Source organism: Peromyscus californicus, unplaced genomic scaffold (genome assembly GCF_007827085.1).
Source record: "Peromyscus californicus insignis strain IS unplaced genomic scaffold, ASM782708v3 Scaffold_2__1_contigs__length_46816999, whole genome shotgun sequence".
In the NCBI taxonomy this organism is placed as follows: domain Eukaryota; kingdom Metazoa; phylum Chordata; class Mammalia; order Rodentia; family Cricetidae; genus Peromyscus; species Peromyscus californicus.
In genome coordinates this window covers 24,445,486-24,473,309 of record NW_026294540.1, presented here as the reverse complement: position 1 = coordinate 24,473,309, position 27,824 = coordinate 24,445,486, and the positions used below count along the sequence as shown (strand labels likewise).

The 27,824-nt window shown below is 49.2% G+C and overlaps 1 protein-coding gene across 10 annotated transcripts in view; it reads left to right on the top strand.

Moving 5' to 3' along the window:
* The window catches only part of Gtf2i (general transcription factor IIi), a 96,927-nt gene extending 70,147 nt beyond the window's left edge, over positions 1 to 26,780 (top strand). For all 10 annotated transcript variants that reach the window (XM_052753913.1, XM_052753922.1, XM_052753921.1 and 7 more), the window contains 19 exons: positions 2,568 to 2,639; positions 7,316 to 7,499; positions 8,720 to 8,778; positions 10,191 to 10,262; positions 11,590 to 11,773; positions 14,864 to 14,922; positions 15,283 to 15,357; positions 16,931 to 17,032; positions 18,016 to 18,081; positions 18,331 to 18,514; positions 19,244 to 19,299; positions 19,605 to 19,685; positions 20,937 to 21,020; positions 21,243 to 21,426; positions 22,449 to 22,477; positions 23,642 to 23,683; positions 24,366 to 24,407; positions 25,117 to 25,189; positions 25,769 to 26,780. In XM_052753913.1, the coding sequence (XP_052609873.1) occupies positions 2,568 to 2,639; positions 7,316 to 7,499; positions 8,720 to 8,778; positions 10,191 to 10,262; positions 11,590 to 11,773; positions 14,864 to 14,922; positions 15,283 to 15,357; positions 16,931 to 17,032; positions 18,016 to 18,081; positions 18,331 to 18,514; positions 19,244 to 19,299; positions 19,605 to 19,685; positions 20,937 to 21,020; positions 21,243 to 21,426; positions 22,449 to 22,477; positions 23,642 to 23,683; positions 24,366 to 24,407; positions 25,117 to 25,175 (1,634 nt within the window). In that variant the 3' untranslated portion in view covers positions 25,176 to 25,189; positions 25,769 to 26,780. The remainder of the gene's footprint in view (positions 1 to 2,567; positions 2,640 to 7,315; positions 7,500 to 8,719; positions 8,779 to 10,190; positions 10,263 to 11,589; positions 11,774 to 14,863; positions 14,923 to 15,282; positions 15,358 to 16,930; positions 17,033 to 18,015; positions 18,082 to 18,330; positions 18,515 to 19,243; positions 19,300 to 19,604; positions 19,686 to 20,936; positions 21,021 to 21,242; positions 21,427 to 22,448; positions 22,478 to 23,641; positions 23,684 to 24,365; positions 24,408 to 25,116; positions 25,190 to 25,768) is intronic.
* Positions 26,781 to 27,824: the final 1,044 nt, after the last annotated feature.

The following is a 27,824-nucleotide window of genomic DNA, read 5'->3' as shown; positions in this document are numbered from 1 at the left end:
TTAGGAGTCTATAATGTTAGTAATAGGAAAGGAGGATCTCAGATAGCACAAGAAATAAAGCTATCAGCCTGACTAGGGAACAGGCATAGTTTCCACATAGATCAGGAGATTGCTTGGCCTTGGACGCTTGATAGGTATTTTATTTTATTTTTATTTTTTCTACTGGAAAAACATTAAATTTATTATATTTTTCATATATCTTGCCATTTGAAAATGTAATATTATTACAGAAACACTGGAAGAGTTACTATGAAGATTATAATTTAGATATAAAATTTTACATCAAAATTTCATTTTTGTATCCCAACTCAAAAGGAGAATCCTGTAAGAAATCTGAACCTCAATATACTGGCCTGATATGAGGATAAAAATGCAGTTTCAAGTGATGTTTAATGTTGTCCAAATCTGGATGGTCTTTTAATAAAAAAACCCAGAGCCAGATACCAGAGTGAAAGCTGACAGATCAGAGAAGCAGAGCAGCCAGCCACCAGTTTTTACCTCTACAAAATTCTCAGCCTAAAGAGAGTGAAATCCTGTTTCCTCACGCGTTTTATATGTGCTTCCCCATACTGGGATTAAAGGTGTGTGCCACCACTGCCTGACATCTATGTCTAATCTAGTGGCTGGCTCTGTCCTCTATTTTGGTGAGTCCAAAATGATGTACCTAATTCACTTTCTATCCTAACTTGTACTATCAGCCAAAAATATCTTTTGATGTCTTTCAGTCACACTTTACACCTCTTCAGTGAGTTTCTTTTCTGAAATTGTTAACAAGCAAACTATAATTATCTAATCTTCAACTCCCTCAGAGACCTAAGAAGGATATAATATTCCCTAAGTAAGCAGGAAGTGCAAACAAGCAACCTCCAAAAAATGTGAGAAATGACAGAAATAGTTGTTTGAACAGTCACCCAGGATTTCTCTGCACTGTTAGGGCATTCATGTTTGGACTACAGGCCTAGCATATCCAACAGACTCATCTGTGAAGCAGGATTTTCTAAAGGGCCTTCCTACCTTGTCTTGGCAAGGTTCAACAATCCTTTCTTTTGTGTCTTGCTCATTTGATAGGTATTTTAGATAAATACACTGTTAGGAGTTCTTGGAAGCATGCATAGCATTACAAGAAAATCACTGTAGGAACCAGCTAATTTATATATATATAGCTAAAATATCACCAAGACTTCTAAAGCCATGGCTTGACCTTTGGAAGACTTTTCCAAGTAGTAGCTTTTGTGATAGTAGCTGAATTCCATTATATTTTCCTGCGGCTTGCAGCATTACAGAACATGCATTCCAGAACCTGAGTACCCCATAGAAGAGTAATACTTGTTCTGTTTATAGCCACAGATCGATGGGTAGATTGTGCCCTAAAGCTAGAGTGCTAAAACTTCTCTGTTGCTGTGATAAAACTGACCAACAGGACTTGGGGAGGAGAGGGTTTATTTGACTTACAGGTTACAGTTCATCATCATAAGGGAAGCCAGGGCAGGAGCTCAAACAGGAAGCTAGAGGCAGGAACTGAAGCAGAGCCAATGGAGGAATGCTGCTTACTGGATTGCTCAGCTAGCCCTTACACAGCCTAGACCCCCTTGTCCAGGGATGTAGCACCGCCCACAGTGGACTGGGCACGCCCACATCAATCAGCAGTCAAGAAAATGACCCACATACCCCCATAGGCCAGTCTGGAAATATTCCTCAAATTAAGATTACCTCTTTCACCCAGGCGTGGTTGTGCACACCTTTAATTCCAACACAGGAGGCAGAGGCTAGCATGGTCTACAGAACAAGTTCCAGGATAGCCAGGGCTACACAGAGAAACCTGGGAGATAAACAAAAAAAAAAGATTCCCTCTACCTGGGCATGTCTACTTTTAGGTCAAGTCATGGAAAGCTGTGACACATAGACAGATAGCTACCGCAGTTTTGGACAGACCTGCACAGGTGGCATGGTGGATCATGCTTTTAATCCCAGAACTTGGGAGGTAGAACAGGCTGGTCTTCTCGGCAAGTTCCAGGCCTGCGGGGCTAACGGCTACTATTTCAGAAATACATGAGCTAAAAAGTGTACTGTATGCCAGGTGTGGTGGTGACGCATGCCTTTAATCTCAGCACTCGGGAGGCAGAGCCAGGCAGATCTCTTTGAGTTCGAGGCCAGTCTGGGCTACAGAGCAAGATCCAGGACAGCCACTAAAACTACACAGAGAAACCCTTTCTTGAAAAAACAAAAAAAAAAGGGGGGGGGGGAGTGTATTATAAAGTCTACATTTGTCAGTTGGATAAGGGGTCATCAATCCTATCTAATTCAGGACATAGAAAGATTATCTTTTTAGAACATGGAGCCATGAATACTGTCATGTGGTTTTGAAGGAAAGAGGTCATACTTTGTCTCCTGTTCCTCTGGATGGAGTGGGAGTTGCCCCATGAAGATTAATAAATATTTCCTGAAGCTTTTGAGATAACTTCTGTCAGAGAATGGGAGAAAAATGAACTTAGGGTGTTCTCATAACGTTTGACAACCTAAGTAAGTAAAAGCTGTTGAACTGAGGAAGCTCTGCTGTCCCCTCACAGTGAAGGAAGAGTGGTATGCACGCATCACCAAGCTGAGGAAGATGGTCGACCAGCTCTTCTGCAAGAAATTCGGTGAGTATGCTTTTCCCCCAAACCAAACGTTACAGAGTGACTGCTATGAAACCATGTATGACGGGGTTGGGGATTTAGCTCAGTGGTAGAGCGCTTGCCTAGCAAGCACAAGGCCCTGGGTTCGGTCCTCAGCTCCAAAAGAAAAAAAGAAAGAAAGAAAGAAAGAATATGTGTGAGTTTATGTGACTTTGTGTGAGGCGGTGGGTGCCCACAGATGCCAGGAAAGGGTGTCAGAGCTCGAACTGGAGTTACAGGCAGTTGTGAGCCGTCTCATTTGAACGTGAGTCGTCTGGAGGAACCACAGCACTCTGAACTGCTGAACCATCTTCTCTCCAGACCCAGACGGTTTTGTTTGTTTGTTTGTTTTAAGGGTTGTTTCATTTTAGGGATGAAATGAGATGATTTGACTTAACCTCGTGTTTTCCTGTTGCTTTTAGTGAAAAATAAGTATAAGGTTTTTTTTTGTTTTTTTTTGTTTTTTTTTTGGTTTTTTTTTTTTTTTTTTTTTTTTTTGGTTTTTCCGAGACAGGGTTTCTCTGTGTAGCTTTGCGCCTTTCCTGGAACTCACTTGGTAGCCCAGGCTGGCCTCGAACTCACAGAGATCCGCCTGGCTCTGCCTCCCGAGTGTTGGGATTAAAGGCGTGCGCCACCACCGCCCGGCTAAAGTTTTAAAACTATATGCCTTTAATTCCAGCACTCGGGAGGCAGAGGCAGGGGGATCTGTGAGTTTGAGGCCAGCCTGGTCTACAGAGTGAGTTCCAGGACAGCCAGGGCTATACAGACAGAGATACCCTGTCTCAAAAAACCAAACCTTCCACCCCCCCAAAAAAGACTATATAGAAGACAGCAGAATAAACCCTCAGTATATCCTATTTCTTTTCTTTTTCTCTTTGGGCTGGGGTGGATTTGATCCTGCACACCCTGGGCAAGTGCTTTATCTCATGCTGGCCAGCGTCAGGCAGGTCCTTCATTGTGAGCCACACCCCAGCCCTGAATAATTGCTTCGTACAGTCTCTTGTATGCAGTGTAGCTATGGGACCGTTTGGGTTCATTTCTCTTCGGATCCCATGTCATTGTGTTTTATGAAGTGAGAAGGGCATCAGGGCCAGGACATGCATCTGTCCACTGGCTCCTAAAGAGTCACCATGATCGGGTTTTATGTTACCTTGGTTTTTGCTATTTATTTATGTTGTTTTGAGACAGTCTCACTGTGCAGATGGTATGTAGACCAGGCTGGCTGCAGACTCACAGAGATGCACCTGCATTTGCCTCTGAGTGCTGAGATTAGAGGCACAGTTTACTATCTTGGGTTCAGAGCTTGGTGCATACTAGGCAAGTACTCTTCCCATGTCCTCAGAACCTACGTTTTGGGTGATGGTTTGTTTTGTTTTGTTTATTGTTGTTTGGAGACAAAATGTAGCCTTTGCTGGCCTCAAATTTGCTCTGTATCCCAAGCTGGCCTTAAACTAAAGGTGTGGGCCACCATGGTTTGCTTTTAGTCTTACACGTTTGGACACGTGTATTTGGTTTGTTAGCATTGCAGTGCCTTAAAAAAGAAAGAAATCGGGGTTGGGGATTTAGCTCAGTGGTAGAGCACTTGCCTAGCAAGCGCAAGGCCCTGGGTTCGGTCCTCAGCTCCAGAGGGGAGGGAAGGAAGGAAGGAAGAAAGGAAGGAAGGAAGGGGGGGGAGAGAGAGAGAGAGAGAGAGAGAGAGAGAGAGAAAGAAATCTCATGTATAGGTGTCTGTCTACCCTGTGTGTCTGTTTCTCACTGCAAAGTCTGGTGTCCATGGAGACCAGAAGAGGCCTTGAATCCCCTGGAACTGCAGTTACAGGTGCTTGTGGGCTGCCGTGTGGGTGCTGGGGACCTCACCCAGGTTCTCTGCGAAGGCAGCCGGTGCGCTCACTGCTGGGCCATCCCTCCAGACCCCCAAGTACCCTTTCTTACTGTTCTCTGCATCAGGAACAAATCAAGTTTCTTTTCGGACAGGGAATTTCATTTTTTTCTACTCCACTGGGGTAGTGGCTGGGTTGTAACTAAATAAATACCATCCGCCGACAAGCCCGAGTTTGAGGCTTCTCATCCTCATCAGTTTCCCAGCTGTCCACATGAGTCGGGTCTCGGCAGTATCTTCCTTCCCATCTGGGTATAAATCAGTCAGGGAACAGTAAAGAATCCCCCTCCGTGCGTGTGCCGTCAGAACTTTCCTAGACATTTAGCAACCTGGGTCAAGTGATGGTCCTTGTTTGTTGTTGGGCCTGTCCCCATTGTGTAATTGGGGTTTGTCTGTAGGAGAGACACGTGGTTCTGAGTGTCTGGCACCCTGGGAGTATTGCTGGGGGTGGTGGCTGCCGACTTCACCCAAGGAGTGGGAAGGAAGGAAGGAAGAGGGGGGAAGGAGAAGTGGCCGGCGGGAGATGGCTGGACTTTGTCAGACCTCTGAGGAAACAGACTCGGGCTAAGGGCTGGCTCTTTGTAAGGTGTTTGCTTGGCGGGCCTGAGGCCCTGGCTTTGAGCCCCAATACTATAAAATAATTTTAGAAAACTTTTTTTTTTTTTTTGGTTTTTGGTTTTTCGAGACAGGGTTTCTCTGTGTACTTTTGGTGCCTGTCCTGGCTCTCACTCTGTAGCCCAGGCTGGCCTGGAACTCACAGAGATCCGCCTGGCTCTGCCTCCCAAGAGTGCTGGGATTAAAGGCGTGTGCCACCACCACCTGGCTAGAAAACTTAAAGAGGGAAAGTAGATAATTAAGAGGGTTGACAATGTGGTTCAGTTAGTAAAAATGCCTGCTTGGTATACATGAAACCCAGAATTTTATTGCCAGCTACCACCATCCAAAAAAGAACTGTACTGGGCTCAGTGGGTAGCATTTTTGGTGGATCTGGAAATGTGACTGTTGGGAGCTGACTCAGCGGCTTTCGGTGCTCTTTCTAAGGTTCCTAAGGCAGGAGGAAACTCGACCTCACTGTTTTCATTCAGGAGCTTGCTCCACTTTCTCCAGCATCCACCGCCTGTAACCGGCACCTGCAATTCCTGTGCATTCCTGTGTATGGTGCAGACAGCTCAGGAGGGGAGGTGACCCTGCCCAGCCCTACCTTGGGAGCATTGGTTCCTGTCAGGCAGTGGGCAGGACTTCCTGATCCATGAGCAGACTAAGCGGGGTGGGGCTTAGAGGGTAATACAAGACAGCTGGAGAGCTCACTGACCAGTAGGCAATGTCCTTGACCTCTGCCCTTTCTTTCCTTTTATTCTCTATTGAGACAGGGTCTCACCATGTAGCCCAGGCTGGCCTCAGACTCCTAGCAATCTCTCTGGCTCTGTGAGTGCTGAGATTAAAGGCCTTTGCCATACAGCCAGCCGCCACCTTTTTTCTCTTACGTGCTCTCAATCAAACATGATTTTAATTCATAAAAGGCCTGTTAAAATTAGGTGTCGAAATTGTCTTCCCTAGCAGATACGATAGTTGTAGATCTGAACGGTGGCCTTTTTTTTTTTTTTTTTTTTTTTTTTTAATGTATGATTGCTCTGTCTGCATGTACTCTGGTACGCCAGAAGAGAGCACCAGATTCCATTACAGATGGTTGTGAGCCACCATGTCATTGCCGGGAATTGAACTCAGGGCTGCTGGAAGAGCAGCCAGTGCTCTTAACCACTGTGCCATCCCTCCATCCCTGAGCTGTGGCCGTTTACTGACCATTCCTTTTCCTGCTGTGGTGGTGATGACCTCGTGTGTGGTTTTTCTAACACTAGAGCCCTTCAGATTTGGTGTTGCTGATACGAAGGGAGGATTATGACAGAGTGAGTTGGGGGGATAGTTCAGATGTTAAAGTGCTTGCCTCAAAGGCGTGAGCTCTAGGGCCCACGGTAAAGGAAAGTGGACGTCGTGGTGGGTGCCCTCGTATCATCAGGGTGGGGAGGTGCCGACAGGAGGGTCCCTGGAGCTTACTGGCCAGCCAGCCCAGCCTACACGGAAAGCTTCAGGCTCACCAAGAAGAGAGCAAGCCTGTCTCAGAGACACAGGTCGACAGCTCCCGAGGAACTACACTCTGTACTGACCTTGGTCTTCCACATATATGCGCATGTGCACAAACACGTCCTCGCCCACTTAGAGGAATTAGGACAAAGACCTTAAAGGTGAAAGGAAAGTCCCTCCGAGAACAAAGCAACTCAGGCTGGTTGTGAGCCCCGGATGATCACTGGATGATGCAGGGGTCACCTGCAGGTCCAGGCGCCGTCTGTCTGCTGGCTTGCTGCCAGTCGTGGAATATTTCTTTTGAGAGCTGTTTGGATGTAGTTTCAGACTAGAGATCAGTAAATGCGTTAACCCCCTCCCTTCCCACACAGGGTTGGGGGGTCTCTGTCTCTCTCTCTCTCTGTCTCTCTCTCTGTCTCTCTCTCTCTCTCTCTGTCTCTCTCTCTCTCTCTCTCTCTCTCTCTCTCTCTCTCTCTCTCTCTCTCTCTCTCTCTCTCTCTCTCTCCCTGCTGCTGCTGCTGCTGCTGCTGAGGTTACCCTGGAACTCCATATCCCCCAGCCTCAGCCTCCTGCGTCCTGGATTCCAGGCTCACACCCCAGGCTGGCTCTTCTGTGTTTGAGTGCAGTGTTTGAGCTTTGCCCTGGGGTGTTCCTTGTCTGTGACTTCCGTCTGCGTCTCCTGACTTGCTCTCCTTTTCCACAGCGGAGGCCTTGGGGAGCACCGAAGCCAAGGCTGTACCATACCAAAAATTTGAGGCCCACCCCAATGACCTCTATGTGGAAGGGCTTCCAGAAAACATTCCTTTTAGAAGCCCCTCGTGGTATGGAATCCCAAGACTGGAAAAAATCATCCAAGTGGGCAATCGGATTAAATTTGTTATCAAAAGGTAAGATTATTATCTGTGGAACAGATTTAAAATAATGTTTTTTTCTGACATTTGAAGATGGGTCTTTTCTCCTGAGTGGTTCTTTCTGTGTACACGGTAAATGCAACGTTTCATTTATGTGAGCTGATTGAGCAAATGTTTCTCTAGTACAGTACTGGGCTGTACCAAATGGGGCCCAAGAGCAGCTGTGTTGTGAGCTTAATACTCTATCAGGGCAGTAAAGAGAGAGAGAACATCTGGAATGCAAGGTGGGCACACTTCCAGGTTGTCATTGGTGTAGAGCTGAGAGCAGTGGAGGCAGGAGGGGTCAGCTGTGGCTGCACTCTGTCAGTGTGAGGAGTGGGATGCCACCACAGGGGAGGATGGCGCACACAACGGTATGTGTATAAAGGTCCTGAAGCAAAATCCCTTGGTGGACCTTTGTGCTGGCTCTGTCATAGTTTTTTTTTTTTTTAAGATTTATTTATTTATTATGTATACAGCATGTATGACTGCAGGCCAGAAGAGGGCACCAAGTCTCATTGCAGATGGTTGTGAGCCACCATGTGGTTGCTGGGAATTGAACTCAGAACCTCTGGAAGAGCAGTCAGTGCTCTTAACCTTTGAGCCATCTCTCCAGCACCTGACATGGTTTTATTTTTTTTGTTTGTTTGTTTTTGATTTTTCAAGACAAGGTTTCTCTGTGTAGTTTTGGTCCCTGTCCTGGATCTCGCTCTGTAGACCAGGCTGGCCTCGAACTTATAGAGATCCGCCTGCCTCTGCCTCCCGAGTGCTGGGATTAAAGACGTGCATCACCACCGCCTGGCGGCTGTGTCATGGTCACAGTGGCTGCGTTCTGAAGGGTGTGCTGCAGATGGGTGATGTGTGTAGAGATCAGCACAGAAGGCTGGCCTCACTCGCTCCCAGACGCGTTGGGGTGCTAGTCAGGATGGGGTGGTGACGTGGGACAGCAGTGTTTCAGGTGCCCGGCTCCAGCAGGACAAGAGGTGCAGGGTGCGTTGGTTTGGAAGAGAAAGTGACTGGCACACATTTATTTCTACAGAGACCCCATAATCCACCTGAGTTTGCCGTTTTCAGAACGGTCACCAACATGGTTGGTTTCGCTGCCCCAGAAGGCAGAGTGGGCCATATGAAAAAGTAATTGAGCGTGTACGGCTATGTGGGAGTCTGGACACTGCTCCTCAGCACTCTGACCACTAATGTTGCTAATACTTTCACAGGCCCGAACTCCTGACTCACAGTACAACAGAAGTGACTCAGCCACGGACGAATACGCCAGGTATGGTTGCCCAGAACCCGTCTGTCTGTCTATCCACCTTTCCTTCCTTCCTTCCTTCCTACCATTTTTTATTTATTTATTTTCGTGTTTTGTTTCTGTTTTTTTTTTTTTTTTTTTTTTTTTATGCAGGATGTCTCTGTGTAACAGCCCTGGCTGTCCTAGAACTCACTCTGTAGCCCAGGCTGGCCTCAAACTCACAGAGATCCACCTGCCTCTGCCTCCAGAGTGCTGGGATTAAAGACATGTGCCACCACCACCTGGCTCCTTCCTTTTATTTAAATAATTAAATATTTTTGGAAAAATTTTTTTCCATATTGGTGGGAACCATGCCCAGTGCCTCGTGTATTTGGCAAGAGCTCTATGTTGAATGATGTCCCTAACACTCTTTTGCCTTTTGATTTTGAGATAGATGCCCTCTAAGTTGCTCAGACTAGCCTAGAACTCACTTTGTAGCTCAGGCTAGCATTGAACCTGATTCTGAGGTGGCAAAAGCCAAACCATGCCTGAGGAGTTCTCCAACACTCCACTCCTCCCGCCAGCCCTGACATTTCTACACCTCTCTTCTCTGAGGTCCCCCGTGCCTTGGAGGGAGTGCTCCAGGCTTGTCTCCAGAGCCTTAGGCCTTCGTACCATGGCAACACAGCACCCTGGCAGCTTGACCACAGTAACCACTTTAGAAGTTTCTTATGCTGGGCAGTGGTGGCTCACTTGGGAGGCAGAGGCAAATGGATCTCCGAGTTCGAGGCCAGCCTGGTCTACAGAGCAGTTCCAGTACAGCCAGAGCTACACAAAGAAACCCTATCTCAAAAAACAAACGAAATTCCCTAGCTGGTGTTTTTATGTTTATAGGCCATGGCAGGACTTCTCACCTATTGGAGATATGTATACCTCACCCAGGAATTTCACGACTGAGCCTGTCCTCTGCACCCTGTGTGACAGACAGACTACCCCGTTAGGTGTGCTCGCATGTATGTTAGATGCTTTGCTTTTTGTTTGAGACAGGGACTCTTTATAGCCTACACTGGCTTTAGACTTTTGGCAATCCTCCTGCCTCGTGCTCCTGAGTGCCCACATGCTTGTCTAAATTGGTGACACCCTCAGAGAGGAGCATTACGTAATGGGATCTCTACCTACCACACTAGCTGTTAGCCACAGTTCGGTGTGGGCCTTCCCGGCACCCTCCGTGGTCCTCACTGGCAGGTGCCTGTGGCCAACCCCGTAGAGACGGGACAGGATCAGTGATGGCAGCTACTCTGGTTTCAGGGTGGCACCGCCATGTCCTACCTGGAGCAGGAGTCCACGGCGTCAGTCACTGGAAAGAAGGCGTCTCTTTTGTCCCTAAGTCTGTGTGGTTTGTGTCAGTCCCGTAAACAGCATTATTGGTTACATGCGATTTTGCTTCTTCTTTCCAGTCAAGGAAGATTGGAATGTTAGAATCACCAAGCTTCGCAAGCAGGTGGAAGAGATCTTTAATTTGAAGTTCGGTAAGTGAGGTATAGTGGTTATGTCTTAGTTTACAGACAGTGGCCGTGTTCCGAATGAATTTTACAAGTTCAGAACGTAGTGAAGGAAGGTGCCAGAAAGCGGGCCTTACTTTACATCTGGTACTGAGCTCACTCGTTAAACCAGTGGCGTTATTCATGTCTCTCTGCCTGTTTTCTCCTGTGTCACAGGGAGAGGGAGGGGCCACCGTTCTCACCTGGAGAACACATGGCTTCACCGTCCGCCTCGCCTTAGAGGGGTTGACAGTGTTCCGGAGCGCTGTGGAGAAGTGAGGGTTTCAGTTGGTTCTCCAGTCCGTCGTGGAGAACAAAGGATGACGGGAAGTGGTGTACATGCAGATCGGGCACTCTCAGACATAAAATACATAAATAAATAAATCTTAAGAAAATAAAAAAGTCGTTTTCAAAGTACTGTTTGTTTTCCTGGGTATGGTAGCTCATGCCTGTAGTCCTAACTCTTGAGAAGCTGAGGCAGGAGGACTAATATATAGTGGGCTATATAACAAGAACCTGCCCTAAAAAAACAAAGCAAAATACTAATCTTAAAAAGAATAATGGGCCAGACGGCGGTGGCACATGCCTTGAATCCTAGCACTCGGAAGACAGAAGCAGGCAGATCTCTGTGAGTTCGAGGCCAGCCTGGTCTAGAGAGTGAGATCCAGGACAGGAACCAAAACTACACAGAGAAACCGTGTCTACGAAAAAACCAAAAAAAAGAATAATGGGCCGGGTTGGTGGTGGCACATACCTTTAATCCCAGCACTTGGGAGGCATAGACAGATCTCTGTGAGTTCAAAACCAGCCTGGTCTACAAAGTGAGTTCCAGGACAGCCAGGGCTACACAGAGAAACCCTGTCTCTGGGTGTGGGGGAGGGGTATAATTTAATTCACTTTTAAAATTCTAGATTTCTTGGATTTTATTTTATGTGTATGAATGTTTGATCTACATATATGCATGTGCACCACATGTGTGCCTAACGCCTGTGGATGTCAGAAGAAGGAAACAGATGCCTGGAACTGGAGTCATGGAGGGTTGTGAGCACCATGTGGGTGCTGGGAACTGCATCTCAGGTCCTCTAAAAGAGCAACAAGTGCTCTTAATTGCTTAGCTATCTTTCCCACACTGACTTTTTTATTATTATTATTATTATTTACTTCCATATTGTATAAGTTAGGTCTTAACAGTGAGCGTCTGTGTGGTTAAGATTGCCAGGAAGTTAGCGTGACCTGGTTGATTACAGATACCAGCAGAAGGGGCCCAGGCCTGTGAACTTCTGCTCTCATGAGTCTGCTTCTCTTTGTCTTTCAGCTCAAGCTCTTGGCCTCACAGAGGCAGTGAAGGTGCCCTACCCTGTATTCGAATCGAATCCGGAGTTTCTGTATGTGGAAGGGCTGCCTGAAGGGATCCCCTTCCGAAGCCCCACCTGGTTTGGGATTCCACGCCTTGAGAGGATTGTCCGTGGAAGCAATAAGATCAAGTTTGTTGTTAAAAAGTAAGCTGCCTTTGCCCCCACGGCCATGTGCCGCGGTCCCAGCCTTGCTGTGCCTAGGAGAGTTCTTCATTCTTGGCTAGACCCCCTGTGTGGGAGAGTGGTAACTCTTCCCACTGCTCTGTACTCTAGGCACATGCAGGCTCAGAACACCAAGCTTTGCCAAACTGGGAATCGAACCCAGGGCCCTGCACAATCTAGGCAAGCGTTCTGCTGCAGAGACCCTAGCTCCTCATTGTGGGGGGATTCAAGGAGAGGGGTCTCTTGCTGAGCTGATCCCCACCTCCTCATGATAGATTCTACCATTGAACCTCCCTCAGCTAAAGCCCAGGCTGTCTCCTCTGTTTCCCCAGTTCACCAGTGATGGAGTTACGTACTTTCCTGCAGAGATTCAGTGGTTGAAGGAATTGATCTAGTGTTCATTTGCTGTTTTTAAAGGAGTCACAGGAACTGGAGAGGTGGCTGTTCTAGTGTGGTAAAGACACTATGACCATGGCAACTCTTATAAAAGAAAGCCTTTCATTGGGGCTGGCTTACGGTTTCACAGGCTTCGTCCATGCTCATCCTGGTGGGGAGCGTGACGGCAGCCATCGAAGGCATGGTGCTGGAGAGTAGCCGCGAGCTATGTCCTCATCCACAAGCAGTGGGCCTAGTGTGGGCTTTTGAAACCTCAACAGGCACCCCCAGTAACACCCTTCTTCCAGCAGAGGCCACTGCATGGTGACTAAGCACTCAACTACATGAGCCTATGAGGGCCATTCTTATTCACACCACCACATTCCACCCTACAGCCCCCATAGTGTTACAACCACATCATAATGCAAAATGCAATAAGTCCAACTACAAACGTCCCCAGAGTCTTTCACAGTCCCGACACTATTTAAAAATCCCAATGTTCAGTGTCTGTCCTGAGACTCATGGCAGTCTCTTGACTGTAACCTCCTGTAAAATAAAAAGCAGATCACATACTTCCAACATAAAATGGCACAGGGTATACGTTGCCATTCCAAAAGGGAGCACAGTAAGGAAATCTGGACCAAAGCAAGACCGAAACCCAGCTGGGCAAACCCCAAACTTTGTGTCTCCATGTCTGATGTCACAGCACTCTTCAGATCTCCATCTCCTTTCAGCTTTGTTGACTGCAGCACACTTTTTCTCTTGGGCTGCTTCCACTCCCTGTTAGCAGTTTTCCTCAGCAGATATTGTTAGGCTCAGATCTCTGGGATCCCCCAAAAGACCACCACAGAGACCGAATCCCATATGTAAAAGCAAAGAGCCTTTATTTCAAGCTTGGAGGAGCTTGGTCTCTCTGTCTGTCTGACACAGAGGTGATGAACCCAGGCAGGGTGTGGTTTTTATCATAATAGAGGTTGGGGTGAGGGGATTTCCAGGGTTCAGGACTGATTGGCTAACATTTGTCTATGTGTATAGGTATAGGTGTGTGCTGGGAGTGTTTGGAATATCAGGTATTTTCCCTTAGGTGCTGGCCCCCTCTGGGTGGGCTCAGCTTATGGCTTTTCCTGGATCTGGGTGTTGCCTGCCAGTATGTCACAGAAGCTGTGTCTGGGCCCCTAAGTCTGTCATGGCAGCTGTGTGGTCAAGCCGTTTGGGGCCCCCCACAGTATCCCATTGCTCTGGCCTCTCCAGTATCTTGGGGTCTCCAGGGCAATCCTGGCCTCTTCTCTGGGCCTCCATGCAGGGACACCCCGACACACGCCTGGCCTCCGCAGCTTTCCTCAGCCATGGAGGGAGATTCCAAACCCCTCTCTTGTATTCTTGATGCTAAAGCCAGAACCACGTGGCCAAAACTGCTAAGTTCTTCTGTTTGATGGGGCTGCACTTGCCCCAGTCCTCCAATTACGTTTTCATCATCAACTTCTGCTTATTTTTCCGTCACTCCTCAAGCTTTTCTTTAATTCCTTTTCACAGGTTGAAAGCTTAGCTGGGTGGAGTCTTGCCCTGAGGTCACTACTCCCTTTATTCTATTTAGCATCAGGTTTTTCTATCTCCTTGAGCACTGGACTTAGCCACATTTCTTCTCCTGGTGCCCCTTTCCTCCTCATACTGTACATTTTGTACTTCTCTGTCCAGCTTGCTCCTTTTCATTAGAGTTCTTCCGAAGAGTGATTACTAATAACCTCACAACACAGCCAGTGCTAGGATGTCTGGACATCTCCTCTGCCAATAGTGTTCATCCAAAACTCTTCAATTTAACCTCAGGCAGACTTTTAGGACAGGTCAAGCAGCAGCCACGTTCTTTGCCAAAAATACCCAAGAACAACCTCTAGGCCACGTACTGATAGTCTTCCTCTCTGAAACCTCTTGAGCTGGGCCCCCACGGTTACCTTGCCCTCAGTACTAGCTTCCATACTCTTACTACCGTTAACCCTTGCTTAAAGCCTTCAATCGAGTCTCTAGTCTAAAGTTCATGTGGTCAGGCTTGTCACATCAGCACCCCACTCCCTGGTACCAATTTCTGTGTTACTGTTACTGTTCTTCTGCTGTGAAGAGACACCATGACCAAGGCAATAGAAAGCAGCATTTAATTGGGGGCTGGCTTACAGTTTCAGAGGCGTAGTCCATTATCATCATTGACAAGAGTGCTGGAGAAGTAGCTGAGAGCTACATTCTGATCCAAAAGCAGAGAGAGAGAGATGAGAGAGATACTGGCCTGGTATGGCCTCCTGGGTGTCCACCCTCCAATGACACACTTCCACCAACATGGCCACACCGACCCAACAAAGCTGAACCTCTTAATCCTTCTCAAATAATGCCACTCCTTGGTGACTAAGCATTCAGATCCATGAGCCCACAGGGTCCATTCTCATTCACACCATCACAGATGGCTCCAGTTAAGAGGCTACACTTCCTCCCGAATTCAGTTCTCAGTACTCACACAGCAGCTCACAACTGTCTATCTTCAGTCCTGGGGGTCCAGCACCCCCTTCTGACCTCATGGGCACTCGGCATGCACATGGTGCACAGACAGAGACACACATGCAGGGAAAACACCAATACATACGCTTTTCTTTTTAGACACGGTTCTGGCTGCTTGTGCTGTGTGTAGAGTGACGCACTGTATGTTCTTTCTAGGCCTGAGCTGGTTGTGTCCTACCTGCCTCCTGGGATGGCTAGCAAAATCAACACTAAAGGTAAGAGGCAGCACCCCAGGGCATGAACACATGGCGTTCTCTGCTGCTGTTCCTATGTCACCGGAGTCCTGTTGCGTTGACACCGTGGGCCTTCGGTTTCTTTCTTTTAAGCTGTTTCACTTCGTGCATCTTTTTCTTTCTTCTGTTTTCTCTGCATCTCATCGGAAGTTGATGTTTGCATCCCCTCATTCATGTCTCCACAGCTTGTTGGCACTCATGTGGAGGATTACACTACCCGTTTAATGCTTCAGGTTTCTTTGAAAAGAGCCAAACTGTATGACTTTTAATACTCCGCGTTTATAGAGCACCCTCCGCGTTATAATGCAGCTTGCAAAGGTAACCTTGCACTTTGCCTTACAGCCTTGCAGTCCCCCAAACGGCCACGAAGCCCTGGCAGCAACTCCAAGGTGCCTGAGATTGAGGTCACTGTGGAAGGTGAGGTGCTGCACACTTTCTCACAGCTCTTTACCTCACAGTTGTGTGGACTCCGTAACTTCTGTGCATTTGAGGTGTTATGTCGGAAAAGCAGCTGATGCTTAGTTTATGGATTTTTTTAATGCATGAATATGTGTGTGTGTGTGTGTGTGTGTGTGTGTGTGTGTGTGTGTGTGTGTGTGTGTGTGCGCGCGTGTGTGTGTAGGTGTTCATTGTTACAGGATATCCCAGGAGTCACCTTCAGGAACATTGTCCACATGCTTTGAGATAGGTTACCTTTTTTGGCCTAGACCTAGCTGGGTAGGCTAGACTTGTCTGCCCTTGAGGCCCAGGGATCCACCTAGCAAGGGATCAAACTCAGGTCCTCAGGCATGGGAGTCACGCACTTCAGGGACTGAGCTCTCTCTCTCTCTCTCCCTGGCATAATTGATACCTGTTTGTAATTTGTGGGTCCTGTGAAGACGTACTTGAGGAGAACCTCCCGGATTGTTTTTCCATAATGATTAGGTGAGGCAGACGTAGCACACAGAGATGTTTCCCATCCTTTTTCCTGTTTTTCCTGCTTCTGATGGAATGTGTTTATCGGTGTTTGAACGGCAGTTCGCTTGCTCAGAGCAGGTGTGCGTCTTGACGTACCTTCTCCTTCCAGCCTCTGGTGTGCGGCACTGGCACCTTGGGAAGTTCGTCGTCTAAGATGCCTGACGGACACAGTAACAGGCATCCTGAGCCCACTGCTGGGCAGTTTCCATTATGCAGAAGGGAATAGCTGCCCAGGGGACTCCTGTCCCTTGGTCCTCACTTTCCGGTGTTCTCTCGGCCGTCCCCACTTAGTTGTACTTGTACAGACCCCAGCTTCTCAAAGCAAAGTGAGAGACAATCATGTCAAGTGGTTGGTAAATAATGGACCCTGAGAACCGGATTAAACACCCCTGATGAGCAGTGGCAATAAACTGGGGACAGTAAACTTCCTTTGCTGTTTTTGGAGAAGATCTGAGAAGGGTGACTTGTCCCAGGACTCTGTGCCTTCCTCGTGATCACTTGTAAAGTGCACATGATGTTCCTGTTAGTCCAAAGAGTACACCCAGAAGCCAAGCCAAACCCAGGCCGAGCCCCGGTGACCCGAGCATCATCAGTGACCCTGCATCAGCCCAAGGTTTTGTTCTAAGGTCCTGGTCCACAAAGGAGATGACGCTGCCTTTGGTCTAGTTGCCAGATACATGTTGAGGTGGAGACACAGGAGGCCCCTTCCTGGAAGGCAGGGCTGGGAGCAGAGTGCTGATGATGCAAAGCCACAGCCTGGCTGTGTGTTTTGTTCACATCTGTGCTGGCTCTCAGGAGCCTTTCAACGTCTGTTGCCAGAATCCTGGGGTCAGCTGAGTTAATGTTCAGGTGTGTGTGTGCGTGTGCGCATGTGTGTGTGTGTGTGTGTGTGCGTGCGTGCGTGTGTGTGTGTGTGTGTGTGCGTGCGCGTGTGCGTGTGCATGCGTGTGTGCATGTGCTGTAATTTTTGTTACATACTGACAACAATGAGCGCCCGCCCAGTGACGGTGGTTCGCCTTTGAATTTTCTCTAGGCCCCAACAACAACAGTCCTCAATCCTCCGCCGTTCGAACTCCTACCCAGACCAACGGTTCAAATGTTCCCTTCAAGCCTCGAGGGAGAGAGTTTTCCTTTGGTAAATACATCTTTTATTTCTCTCAATTTCAGCATTTCAGATAAAAAGAATTAGCGTGTCGTGTCAGCAGGACAGTGGTTTTTCTCAGGTGAGTCAGTGTGTGTCAGATTTTCACATGCAGCAAGAGCCGGGCTGCCGGAGTTTGACTCTGGTACCTTCACTTTCTTCTGTGCTGTGGGTGAGGCTCCTCTTCCTGTGGGCCGTGGACAAAGTGTGCACCCCAGGGGTGCCTGAGGACTGTAAGTTGGGTCACTGCATGTACCCAGAGCCAGAGCTGGCACGTGGTGGACACTCTAACAGGCCAGGAGAAGTCCTTTGTTCATTTCAGCAGAGGTCAGACTGTTGGTAATCCAACCTGACAGCTTAGTTTAGTTGTGTGAGGATTGGAGGGGCGGGCGAGACAGCCGTATTACAAACCTGTGTGTTTCTTTTGTTTGTTTGTTTGTTTTCGAGACAGGGTTTCTCTGTGTAGTTTTGGTGCCTGTCCTGGATCTCACTCTGTAGACCAGGCTGGCCTTGAACTCACAGAGATCTGCCTGCCTCTACCTCCTGAGTGCTGGGATTTAAAGGTGTGCACCACTACTGCCCGGCCTGTGTGTTTCTTACATGAAGACTTAGAATCATGTGTGGATACATGATGCGGAAGGAGTGAAGCTGTCTGTGGGACATGGATGCACTGGGGGCAAGACAGAGGGAAAGAGGGAGTATGCTCATGTACTCTCTAAAACGTCTCTATCACACAGTAACACACAGTGTGAATGAAGGAAACAACCCGCTGTGTGTGTTCTCCTGGGCTTTGTAAAGCTGCAAAGTAAGGAGATGAAACCAGGGTGTTGGCGTGCTCCTTGAGTCCCAGCACTCGGGAGGCAGATACAGAGTGAGACCCTGTCTCAGAACAGCGTGAATGGAGAAATTAAGTTCAGTCAATGAAACGGTGAGGTTGGAGACCTTGCTCACCGGTGGCTGCTGCTGTCTCCTCACAGAGGCCTGGAATGCCAAAATCACAGACCTGAAGCAGAAGGTGGAAAACCTTTTCAACGAAAAATGCGGTAGGTTTGTCTGGAAACATCGAATATGAAATAGTTCTCTAATAAAAAGGGTGTGAATTTGACGTTTAACGTCTTTGGGTTTCAGCCTTCCGTTTCTAGCCATTTTCCTGAGTATCAAGAATTCCAAAATCCTTTTCCAAAATTAAAATGAATATGATTTTTCCCATAAATAAGGATTTGTAGTTGCTGCAAAATGTTGCAAATGGCTTTCTAAGTCGTGCTACGGAACGAGAGTGTCGTGTGTTACAGGGGAAGCTCTTGGCCTTAAACAGGCAGTGAAAGTGCCGTTTGCGTTGTTCGAGTCCTTCCCGGAAGACTTCTATGTAGAAGGCTTACCCGAGGGGGTGCCCTTCCGAAGACCATCCACATTTGGCATTCCAAGGCTGGAGAAGATACTCCGGAACAAGGCCAAGATAAAGTTCATCATTAAAAAGTGAGGCCTTAGGTGGAGAAGACGTCCGTGGGCTGGCGTCACAGTGTGGTGGCCTGGGTTGACCTAGCTCTTCAGGGGCCTAAGTGATCACAGGGATGGAGAGACGGCCCAGTGGTTAAGAGTGCCTGCTGCACAGCTTTGAATTCAGGCGCCACCTCCCTCATAATAAACTGGGAGGAGCCTGTAATCTTAGTGCTGGGGGTTGGACAGAGGCAGGAGGATGACTGGGACCTGCTGCCTGGGGTGGTCATTGAGCTGCAGGTTCTAGAACAGATCCTGTCTGAAAGAACTTAGAGAGTAACACGGGCCACCTGGCCTGTACACACAGGCCTGTGCACCAGCACACGTGTGTACATGCGACACAGGCCCTTTTGTTTGTTTGGAGGCAGGATGTTATTTGCACGTGTTCATCATGCATGTACCCAGGCAGTGGGCAGTGGGCGTTTCCTGTTTCTGCTCTTGGGTCTCACACTGATTCTCATGACGTGCTCTCACCTTGGGAAGGAGATGGCCGTGAGACACTGGTGTGTCCAGAGAGGGTCCACCAGCAGTGGAGGCCGGTGTCATTGGCCTGCTTGGGCCCAGGCTGCACCCAAGTGCTGCACATTGTTTGCAGAGCTGCACGCTCCAGCATGCTGCACCTTCCCTGGATGCAGCATGCTGCACCTTCCCTGGGTGGGTGGCTTGCTCTGGGTTAACCAGCCCACGCCTTTTTCCTCTTGCTCGTAGACCTGAGATGTTCGAGACGGCCATCAAAGAGAGCACCTCTTCCAAAAGCCCTCCGAGTGAGTGTCCTTTGAGAGCAGCAGCGTGGCAGCTTGGCTCTTGGGCAGTCGTTAATTCTAGAGCAGTGAATGCTGTGCACGGTGTTGCTCCACACCAAGACACAGCAGAGCAGAAAGATAGCCCCGTCAGAAAGGCGGCCTTCTTTAGTGTCTTACTGAACTAAACCAGCATGCAAGTACCAGCCCTATGGGGCCAGGCTGCGGCCAGCTTGAGGCTGACTGTGGGCATGCGGCTTTGGGTTATTAGAGAAAACTCTGACTATATATGTTTTGTCTGAACCCTAATCTTTAGCTTTTGCTTTCAGGGAAGATAAACTCCTCACCCAACATTAATACTACTGCATCAGGTGTGGAAGACCTTAACATCATTCAGGTGACAATTCCAGGTATGATTTCTGCCTGTATCGTGGAGTCTTTTGGACTCCAGAATCCTTCGGGGACAGCTCATGTAGTACAGCGTGTTGTATGCTTCACCCAAGCCATCCCTCCGTCAGCCTGGCTGCTGAGCACCTCACCTCCATTCAGCCCTGCTCACTACTCCGGGTCTCTGTTCTTCAGAAAGTCTCTGTGGAGCCTGGAGAGGTGGCTCAGTGGTTAAGAGCACTTGTTATTCCTAAGGACTCTGGTTGATTCCCAGAACCCGCATGATGGCTCACAACCATTTGTAATACATTCCCATGGGACCTGATACTCACTGCCCGTCACCTTGGGCACACACACGGTGCATAGGCATATATTCAGGCCAAACATCCATCAATCTTTAAAAAGATAAAATCTTTTTTAGCCAGGTGGTGCTGGCACACACCTTTTACTAGGGTGGCAGAGGCAGGTGGATCTCTGAGTTTGAGGACAACCAGAGCTACACAGAAATCCTGTCTTAAAAAACCAAGTAAATAAATAAGATCTCTTTAAATAACAGTCGGTGTGAAACAGTCGGGGATATTTGCTCAACAGGAATGGAGTTGTACCCTCTTGAGTTGGTTTTAGAAATTTTTTTTTTTTTTTTTTTTTTTGTTTGTTTGTTTTTCGAGACAGGGTTTCTCTGTGTAGCTTTGCGCCTTTCCTGGAACTCACTTGGTAGACCAGGCTGGCCTCGAACTCACAGAGATCCGCCTGGCTCTGCCTCCCGAGTGCTGGGATTAAAGGCGTGCGCCACCACCGCCCGGCTGGTTTTAGAAATTTTTTTAAAAAAATGTTATTTTATGGTTATTTCTTTTTGTCTTGATGATGTCATAATGTGGGAACCCTCCCTCCCTTTATTTATTTCTTTGCTTATTTATTTGTTTATTTTGATTTTTCCGAGACAGGGTTTCTCTGTGTAGCTTTGGAGCCTGTCCTGGAACTCCCTCTGTAGCCCAGGCTGGCCTCGAACTCACAAAGATCTGCCTGGCTCTGCCTCCCAAGTACTGGGATTAAAGGCGTGCGCCGCCGCCACCACCACCCGGCTCCCTTTTTTTTAAAGGTCAGAGTCTCATTATATAGTCTTGGCTGGCCTGGAACTCAGAAATCCACCTGCCTCTGCTTCCTGAGTGCTGGGAGTACAGGTGTGCTATGCCACGCCTGGCTTACCGACCTTTCTCGAAAACCCGTGCATCGGTTGCATGCCGCACGCTCTCAGCCCTCCTCTTGCCTTTTAGATGACGATAATGAACGACTCTCCAAAGTTGAAAAGGCCAGGCAGCTGCGCGAGCAGGTCAATGACCTCTTCAGTCGGAAGTTTGGTAAGTTTCAAACAATCGAGGCAACTGTTTCCCTCCAAGCCTTTGAGTAGATTCCCGTCAGGTAGTTGTGAAACGTTAGTGTTCTGCTGGGGAGTTGTGCGTTAAGGAAACGTCCGATGTCAGCTGCCCCGCCTGATGGCCAGGGTGGCTGCTCGCTGCTCTGTGTCTGATTGCTTTGAAGATGACGTCACGCCGGTCCCTGTGCTGTTTGTCTCGCTGCAGGTGAAGCTATTGGGATGGGCTTCCCTGTGAAGGTTCCCTACAGGAAGATCACCATCAATCCCGGCTGTGTGGTGGTCGATGGCATGCCCCCCGGGGTGTCCTTCAAAGCCCCCAGTTACCTGGAGATCAGCTCCATGAGAAGGATCTTAGATTCCGCTGAGTTTATCAAGTTCACTGTCATTAGGTGAGAATTCCCTGCTTAGTCAGAGCGCGTGTGAAGGCCACGAGGCTGGCATTTCCCAGAGTACTGCCGAATGGAGTCGGCAAAGCAGCGGATGGGTGACGAGGTGACGGGCACGCGTTTAGTTAGACAGCGTTCGATTTCTCTGCCTGAGTTCCCTCACTCGGTTACTGTTTGGTTAGTGCCCAGTGCCCTGCTCCTGTGGACTCTCTTGGTGTTTTTGGACAGTGTCCCACTGGACCCCTGGCTGGCCGGCTCAGAGCCCCAGAGATTCTCTGCCTTCCCAGTTCCGGGATTAGGGGTGTGGGTCACCGTGCCTGACTGTGTCAGCTTCTCTGATAGGGCCTTGCGATGCAGCCCAAATTGTGGACATTTTCAAGATGTTTTCTCATGCCGCTTAAATGAAACACTAGAGTAATGGAGCCTACAAAACCTCAAAAACCTGTTCATTGTCATTTTATCTGATGGCGCCTTTGACACTCCCAGCCAACCAGCCACCCCACCCCCCAATAGGGAGCCCCTTTTTGTTTTCTTTCTGCTTTAGTGAACCTTTTGGTGGGTGTTGGGTGGGACAGTGTCTCACCATGTAACTCTGACTGGCTTAGAACCCACTGTGTAGACCAGGATCTCCTCCTTCCGCACTCAGAGACCTGCTCACCTCCCTCCCGAGGGCTGGGATGAAAGGCATGTGCCACCATACCTGTCCCGGTTGTGGCACTTTCCAGTAGTGACCCGCATATCCTACCACATGTGCTAAAGGTAACTAGTCACACAACACATCAAACGCAGCTCACCTTGCCATATGCACTGTGCGCATTACATGTGACTAGTTATAAATCACTGATGTGTACATTGTATATGATACATATTAACACAACTGGAGTCACCGTCACAAGATAGTAATTTCATATGCATCTTATATGTCTTTTCTATAGGTTATAAAGTAGGATATAAATAGCATAAATTAAGCAGATGTTCTTTAAAAATAAAAACATTACATTATACACTTTGTTTTTCCCCTTTAGACCATTTCCAGGACTTGTGATTAATAACCGTGAGTATTTCATGAAGTTTGGTTTGGTTTGGTTTGTTTCTCGGGATCCGAGAGTGCACGTGGGTGTGGGTGTGGGTGTGGGTGTGGGTGCAGTGCAACCTGCAGAATAACAATGATGTCATCCACCTCTTAGTGCGCCGCCCCCTTGTGAAATTGCTCCTGTTGCCTGACTTCCCTCATCCTCACTTAGTCAGAAAATGGTAACTGGGGGAGGGTGGGCGGAAACCATTTTGAAAGGGCTTATTAGGAGCAGGACTTGGCCAGGTCCTGCCTGGGTTAATAAAGCTCCATTATGCAGACACAGCACTGACGTTCGGGAGGACTGTAGGCCACAGAGTGGTGGGCCTGGAGGAGGAAAACTGTGATTCCAGTGCTTGGGAGGCAGAAGCAGAAGGATCAGGATAGAGTTCAAGACCAGCCTGGGCCACATGAAACCCTCTCTCCAAAAGGAAAGGGAGGAAGGGCTGGTGATGGACCCACGTAAAGGTGGAGAGAACCAACTCCACAGAGTTGTCCTCTGGCCTTCACACGCATGTTGTGGCATGCATGCTCACACAGGCTTCATGTACACACAATTTTAACAGCCCGTGGTAATTTTTTGTTGTCGAATCGCCCTTGCGGATTTCAGTTCCTCTGGTTTTTTTTAAGACAGGACACATAGTCCCCCTGGCTGACCTGGAGCTCAGCTTGTAGACCAGGCTAGCCTCGAACTCAGAGATCCGCCTGCCATCGTCACCGTGACCAGCTCTCCTGTGCCTCTGTATGATTTTAATTTCCAAAGAACATTGTATTTTGTAACCTACCGTTGAGAGGTTCCTATGTGTGACGCTCCGCTTTGTTCTTTGTCCTGTACAGGACTCTGTGGTTCGACTTTGTGGTAACTGCTGTGAAATTGGTGATTTTGGTGGCGTCTACTAGGACCATCAGTGTCTTTTTCCTCTTCCCTTTTCATTTATTTATTTGTGTGTGGGGTCCTGAGGTGCTCAGACCTTGCCATTTCACGCACAGTGGCAGTCAGTTCTCCCCTCCCACCTTAGGGGGCCCAGGGATGGATCTCAGGTTGTCAGGTGTGCCGACGGCCTTTACCTGCAGGGTTGACCCGTCAGCATAGGGATGGTCAGGCCACGGGTCAGTAAGTCATCTGACTGGCCCATTTCCTTGCAGAGCTGGTTGATCAGAGCGAGTCCGAAGGCCCTGTGATACAAGGTAAGAGAAGAGAAGCACAGTGCCCTGCTTACATGGCTGCCCCAAGTCCTGGTTCACACTCTACCTGCTTTCAGTCACAGTGCACACCTGCACACCCTCAAAGTCACACTTGGTTTCTTCCTCTCCTGCCATGTCTGAAGGCCAGTAAACTTTGGGAGACTTGAGCTGTGGCTCCTGCATGGTAGCTGGGCCAGACCATGTAAACCTATGATCCCAGGCCATTTGTAATATCCTGGTGCTCAAGACCAGTGGCCTAAAATAAAGCATCAAAATGAGAGGGCTACCTGTTGAAGTGTGTGTTTGTGCAGGTGTGGGTGCACATGCATGTGGGTGAACATGTGGGTGCACATGCATGTGGAGGCTTGGGCTGGAGAGATGGCCCAGCGGTTAAGAGCACTGGCTGCTCTTCCAAAGGACCCTGGTTCAGTTTTTAGCACCCACATGGTGGATTGCAACTGTCTTTTAACTCCATTTCCAGGGAATCTGAAAGCACCAGACACGTGCCTGGTAGACACACACGCAGACAAAATAACCAGATAATTACAACAAGAAAGTTGACGGGCTGTTTCCATCCCTGGGGCTTTCTCCTCCCTTCTCCTCCTTCTCTCCCTCTAGGCTCTTTAAATAGTTTAAAGCAGCCTTTGAAAATTGTCCAAACGAGACTTGCTGTGTTTCTCTTTAGAGTCCGCTGAGGTGAGCCAGTTGGAAGTTCCTGCAACAGAAGGTAAGGGCTGGGCCGCTCCCATCCTAGAGATCTGGAGTGACTGGTGCCTCAGGACAGCATGACCGTGTTCACTGTGGTGTTCATGCTGTTACTTCTTGGCCGGGTGGTGGTTTTGTGTTGTTTTTTAACGTGTGTGGGTGTTTTTGCCTGCTGTGTGTGGTGACCATGTGTATGCAGTACCCAAGGAAGCCAGAAGGGGGCATCACACACGCATACACACCCCAGAATCTAACTCTAAATTAGGTGGTTGTGAAACGCACGCACGCACGCATGCACGCACGCCCCAGAATCTAGCTCTGGTTGTGAACCTCCATGAGGGCACTGAGAATCGAACTCAAGTCCCCTAGAAGAGCAGCTAGTGCTCTTTATTGCTGAACCGTCTGTCCAGCCCCAGATTGGTAAGACTTCTGGAGACTCCAGGCAGGCTGCCTCTGTCCTGCGTGGCTCTGGCTCAATTCTAGATCCCTCTAGCCTAGACAGTGCATGACCCCAAGTACACACAAAGCAATATGGAATCTGCTACTTGCAAATCAAGTCATGGGCTGGCTGCGGCTCAGATGAACACTTGGCAGGCATGGGCAAGGCCCTGGGTTCCATAAAAAACACATTGGCGGCTTCCAGGCAGATCTTAGGTCTGTGTGGCTCCCTTTACAGGCCGGCAGGCTCACATCAGTAGCGCAGCTCATCATGACCTTTTCTTTCTCTCTAGAAATTAAAGACACAGATGGGAACTCACAGATCAAGCAGGAGCCAGACCCCACGTGGTAGACCACGTCTCCAGGGTAAGTGCCTCGCCTCAGTCCCTCGTGGTCGGTACCTACCTGCAAGCAGGTAAGCACCTGCCACTCTGCTTTAGCTCCAAGATGGTGGGGAGGCCACCCTCAGGGAACACATGGCCCTCACAGGCCTGAGTGCAGGCCAGCTGGGAGCCGCAGGCCAGAGTCTTCTCTCACTCCGAGATGTAGAAGCGGGTGTATCTGTCATGACTTCCAGGCCAGCCAGGCTACACAGTGTGGCTTGTCTTGGGATAGAGGGTGGGAGGTAACGTAGAAGTCTTCCTCCTTAGAAGGGACATGTTTTGAATCTGTGTGCCAAGGTCACCTCCTGTCTGGACTGACCTCTTCAGGCCAATGACCAGCCCAGCCCCGTTATTGCTGACTTGCTGAGTGTGACCCAGCCACTAACGGGAGGGTTATCTGTAGCGCGCAAGAGAGGAGGCTGCCTTACCCCGTCAGGTCACAGAGCAGCTTTCTCAACTGCCTTTGAGCCCGGCACTCTTATCTGATATGTGTGAGGGTGTGTGAGGCTTGTCTCGCCCTGTCGTCCGGTTGACCCGGTGCCTCTTTATTCTTTTTCTGCAGTTCCGCTTCCAGTGTGAGTGGTGGAGAAGAGCTTTCGGACCCGCCTGCCGGCTCTGTAATATACTTGTATAACAGAAATACCTTCTATACAAACCTTCTTTTCTACTTCTAGATAGCAATGTCTACTTTCTCAGCAGTTCTGTGAATTGAACTACGCAGCAGCGTGACGAGAGGCGCGTGCCTGGCTGGCTTGGGAATGCACTAGAGGAGGATTTCACAGCCGTGCTGGAAAGAGACAGGGAATGGCAGGGACGACTCTTAGATTTTTTTATGCATTGGGCAGAGCCTTGGGCTGCGGTGCGTATTCCAGTCAGTGGAGATACTCCTACTGGGCATCTTGGCTTCCGCAGCGAAGAAACCCCTGTGCTAGTCAGTGCTTTAGTTCTTCTATTGAAAATCATTTCCGTGATCTTGCACTCGGCTCCCCTTCCCGCCCGAGGGAGGGCTGCTGTCTGTCCGTCTGACTAAGCCTTTGCCTAAGCTCCATCATGGTTCCTCTTGTTCTCACTGTAATTAAGAGCAAGGCTGGCCACCTCACCCGACGGACGGCCGCAGAGAGAGGACATTCTCAGAGCCTCTTTTCACCCTTACTTTGCAGCAAGTACATGTCTGGGTGTACCCTGAAGGTCAGAGGTCGGAGGTCAGGTATGCATGCTTTAGCAGCTGGATGACTTAAACCCTCCGCAGCTGGGAGCCACAGTGGCCTGGGGTGCTCTGGGACGCAGCTCGGGGTGGAGTCGGGCCGGGTGTGGGGAGTGAGGCAGGCAGGCTCTTGTGCACACCTCCGTGTTCACACCCTCTGGGCCTAAAAGTGGAGGCTCCCGGACGAAGCAGTTGTAGAAAATCACAGCTCTCGAGAGTTAGAGGATGTGAGGGCACAGCGCGGCACCACGATGTTCACGATGGGAAATTATATCACACGGTAGCAGAGATAGGCATTTTTATGTGTTCCTTATATTTTACCTCAAATTGTAGATATAGGGTAATAAATAAAATCCATCCATGCCTTTCACACGCAAATTCATTCTTTTTAAGTTGTCTTCATATGAGTGTCTGGGGAAGGGGGTGTGGGCTGGCGGCAGGAGGAGACAGAGGCTGGGGTGTTCACCTCGGTCCCGCTCGGATTGGATGCCTTTGTTCCGGGTCATGGGTTTGTCCCAGAGCTGTGCCCAGCCGCTCCACCCCTGTGTCTTACCAGTGTTGGAGACAGAACTGAGGTAAAAGCCTCACCACGGAGGGTACTTTGAGTCCCTGCACTTAGAAGCCATCTGCTGCCCAGAGCAAGGGGAGAATGGAAGATGGTGCCCACTCAGGCTGCGGCCACCCAAGGCTGTGAGGGTTGGCAAGCGTGCTGGCCCCCTGCCCCCAATGGTACCTTAGTGCTCTCTGTGCATTCCCTGGTGGGGGAGTGCCAGCAGCAGTGTGTCAGCTGTCGTGGTAACAAGATGCCCGGGAGTGCCAGCCAGGAGGGAGAGTCCTCATTTCTTACCTGAGATCCTTCAGAACATGCTCTTTGACCGTTAGTGGGCAGCGTGTGGTCACAGGGCACAGTGCAGAAGGCGCTGCTCCCCTGAGACCCCTAGGAAGCAGTGGGGGCCAGTGTTGCTTTCAGGGGCGCACCCCTTCAGCGCCCACCTCCTTCCCACCAGACCCTCCTCTCAGCTTCTGCCACCTGCCAGTGGCGCCAAGGCTGAGGTCATGCTCTGATTGTGTGGGCCTTTGGGGACATTACCCATGTCATAGCACACAACAGAACTGCCCCTGGGCCAGACCCGGCTTGTTGACGAGTAGGTGGCGTAATGGCTTCCTCTGCTGGGGGGCTGGTAGATGATGAGCACCGAGGTGGTCAGGGTGGAGAGGGTCGTGGGCACCAGTTCTCATGGCTGGGGGTGTGGTCGGTTTGTTGACGCACGGAAGCCTGAGTTCTATTCCAGCCCTGCGAACGCCAGGTGTGGTTGTGGGGGGTGGGCCAGGTCTTCGTGACATAGTAAGTTCAAGGCCAGACTGGGTTAAATTAGACTTGGTCTCATTTAAAAAAAAAAGAAAAAGAAAAAAA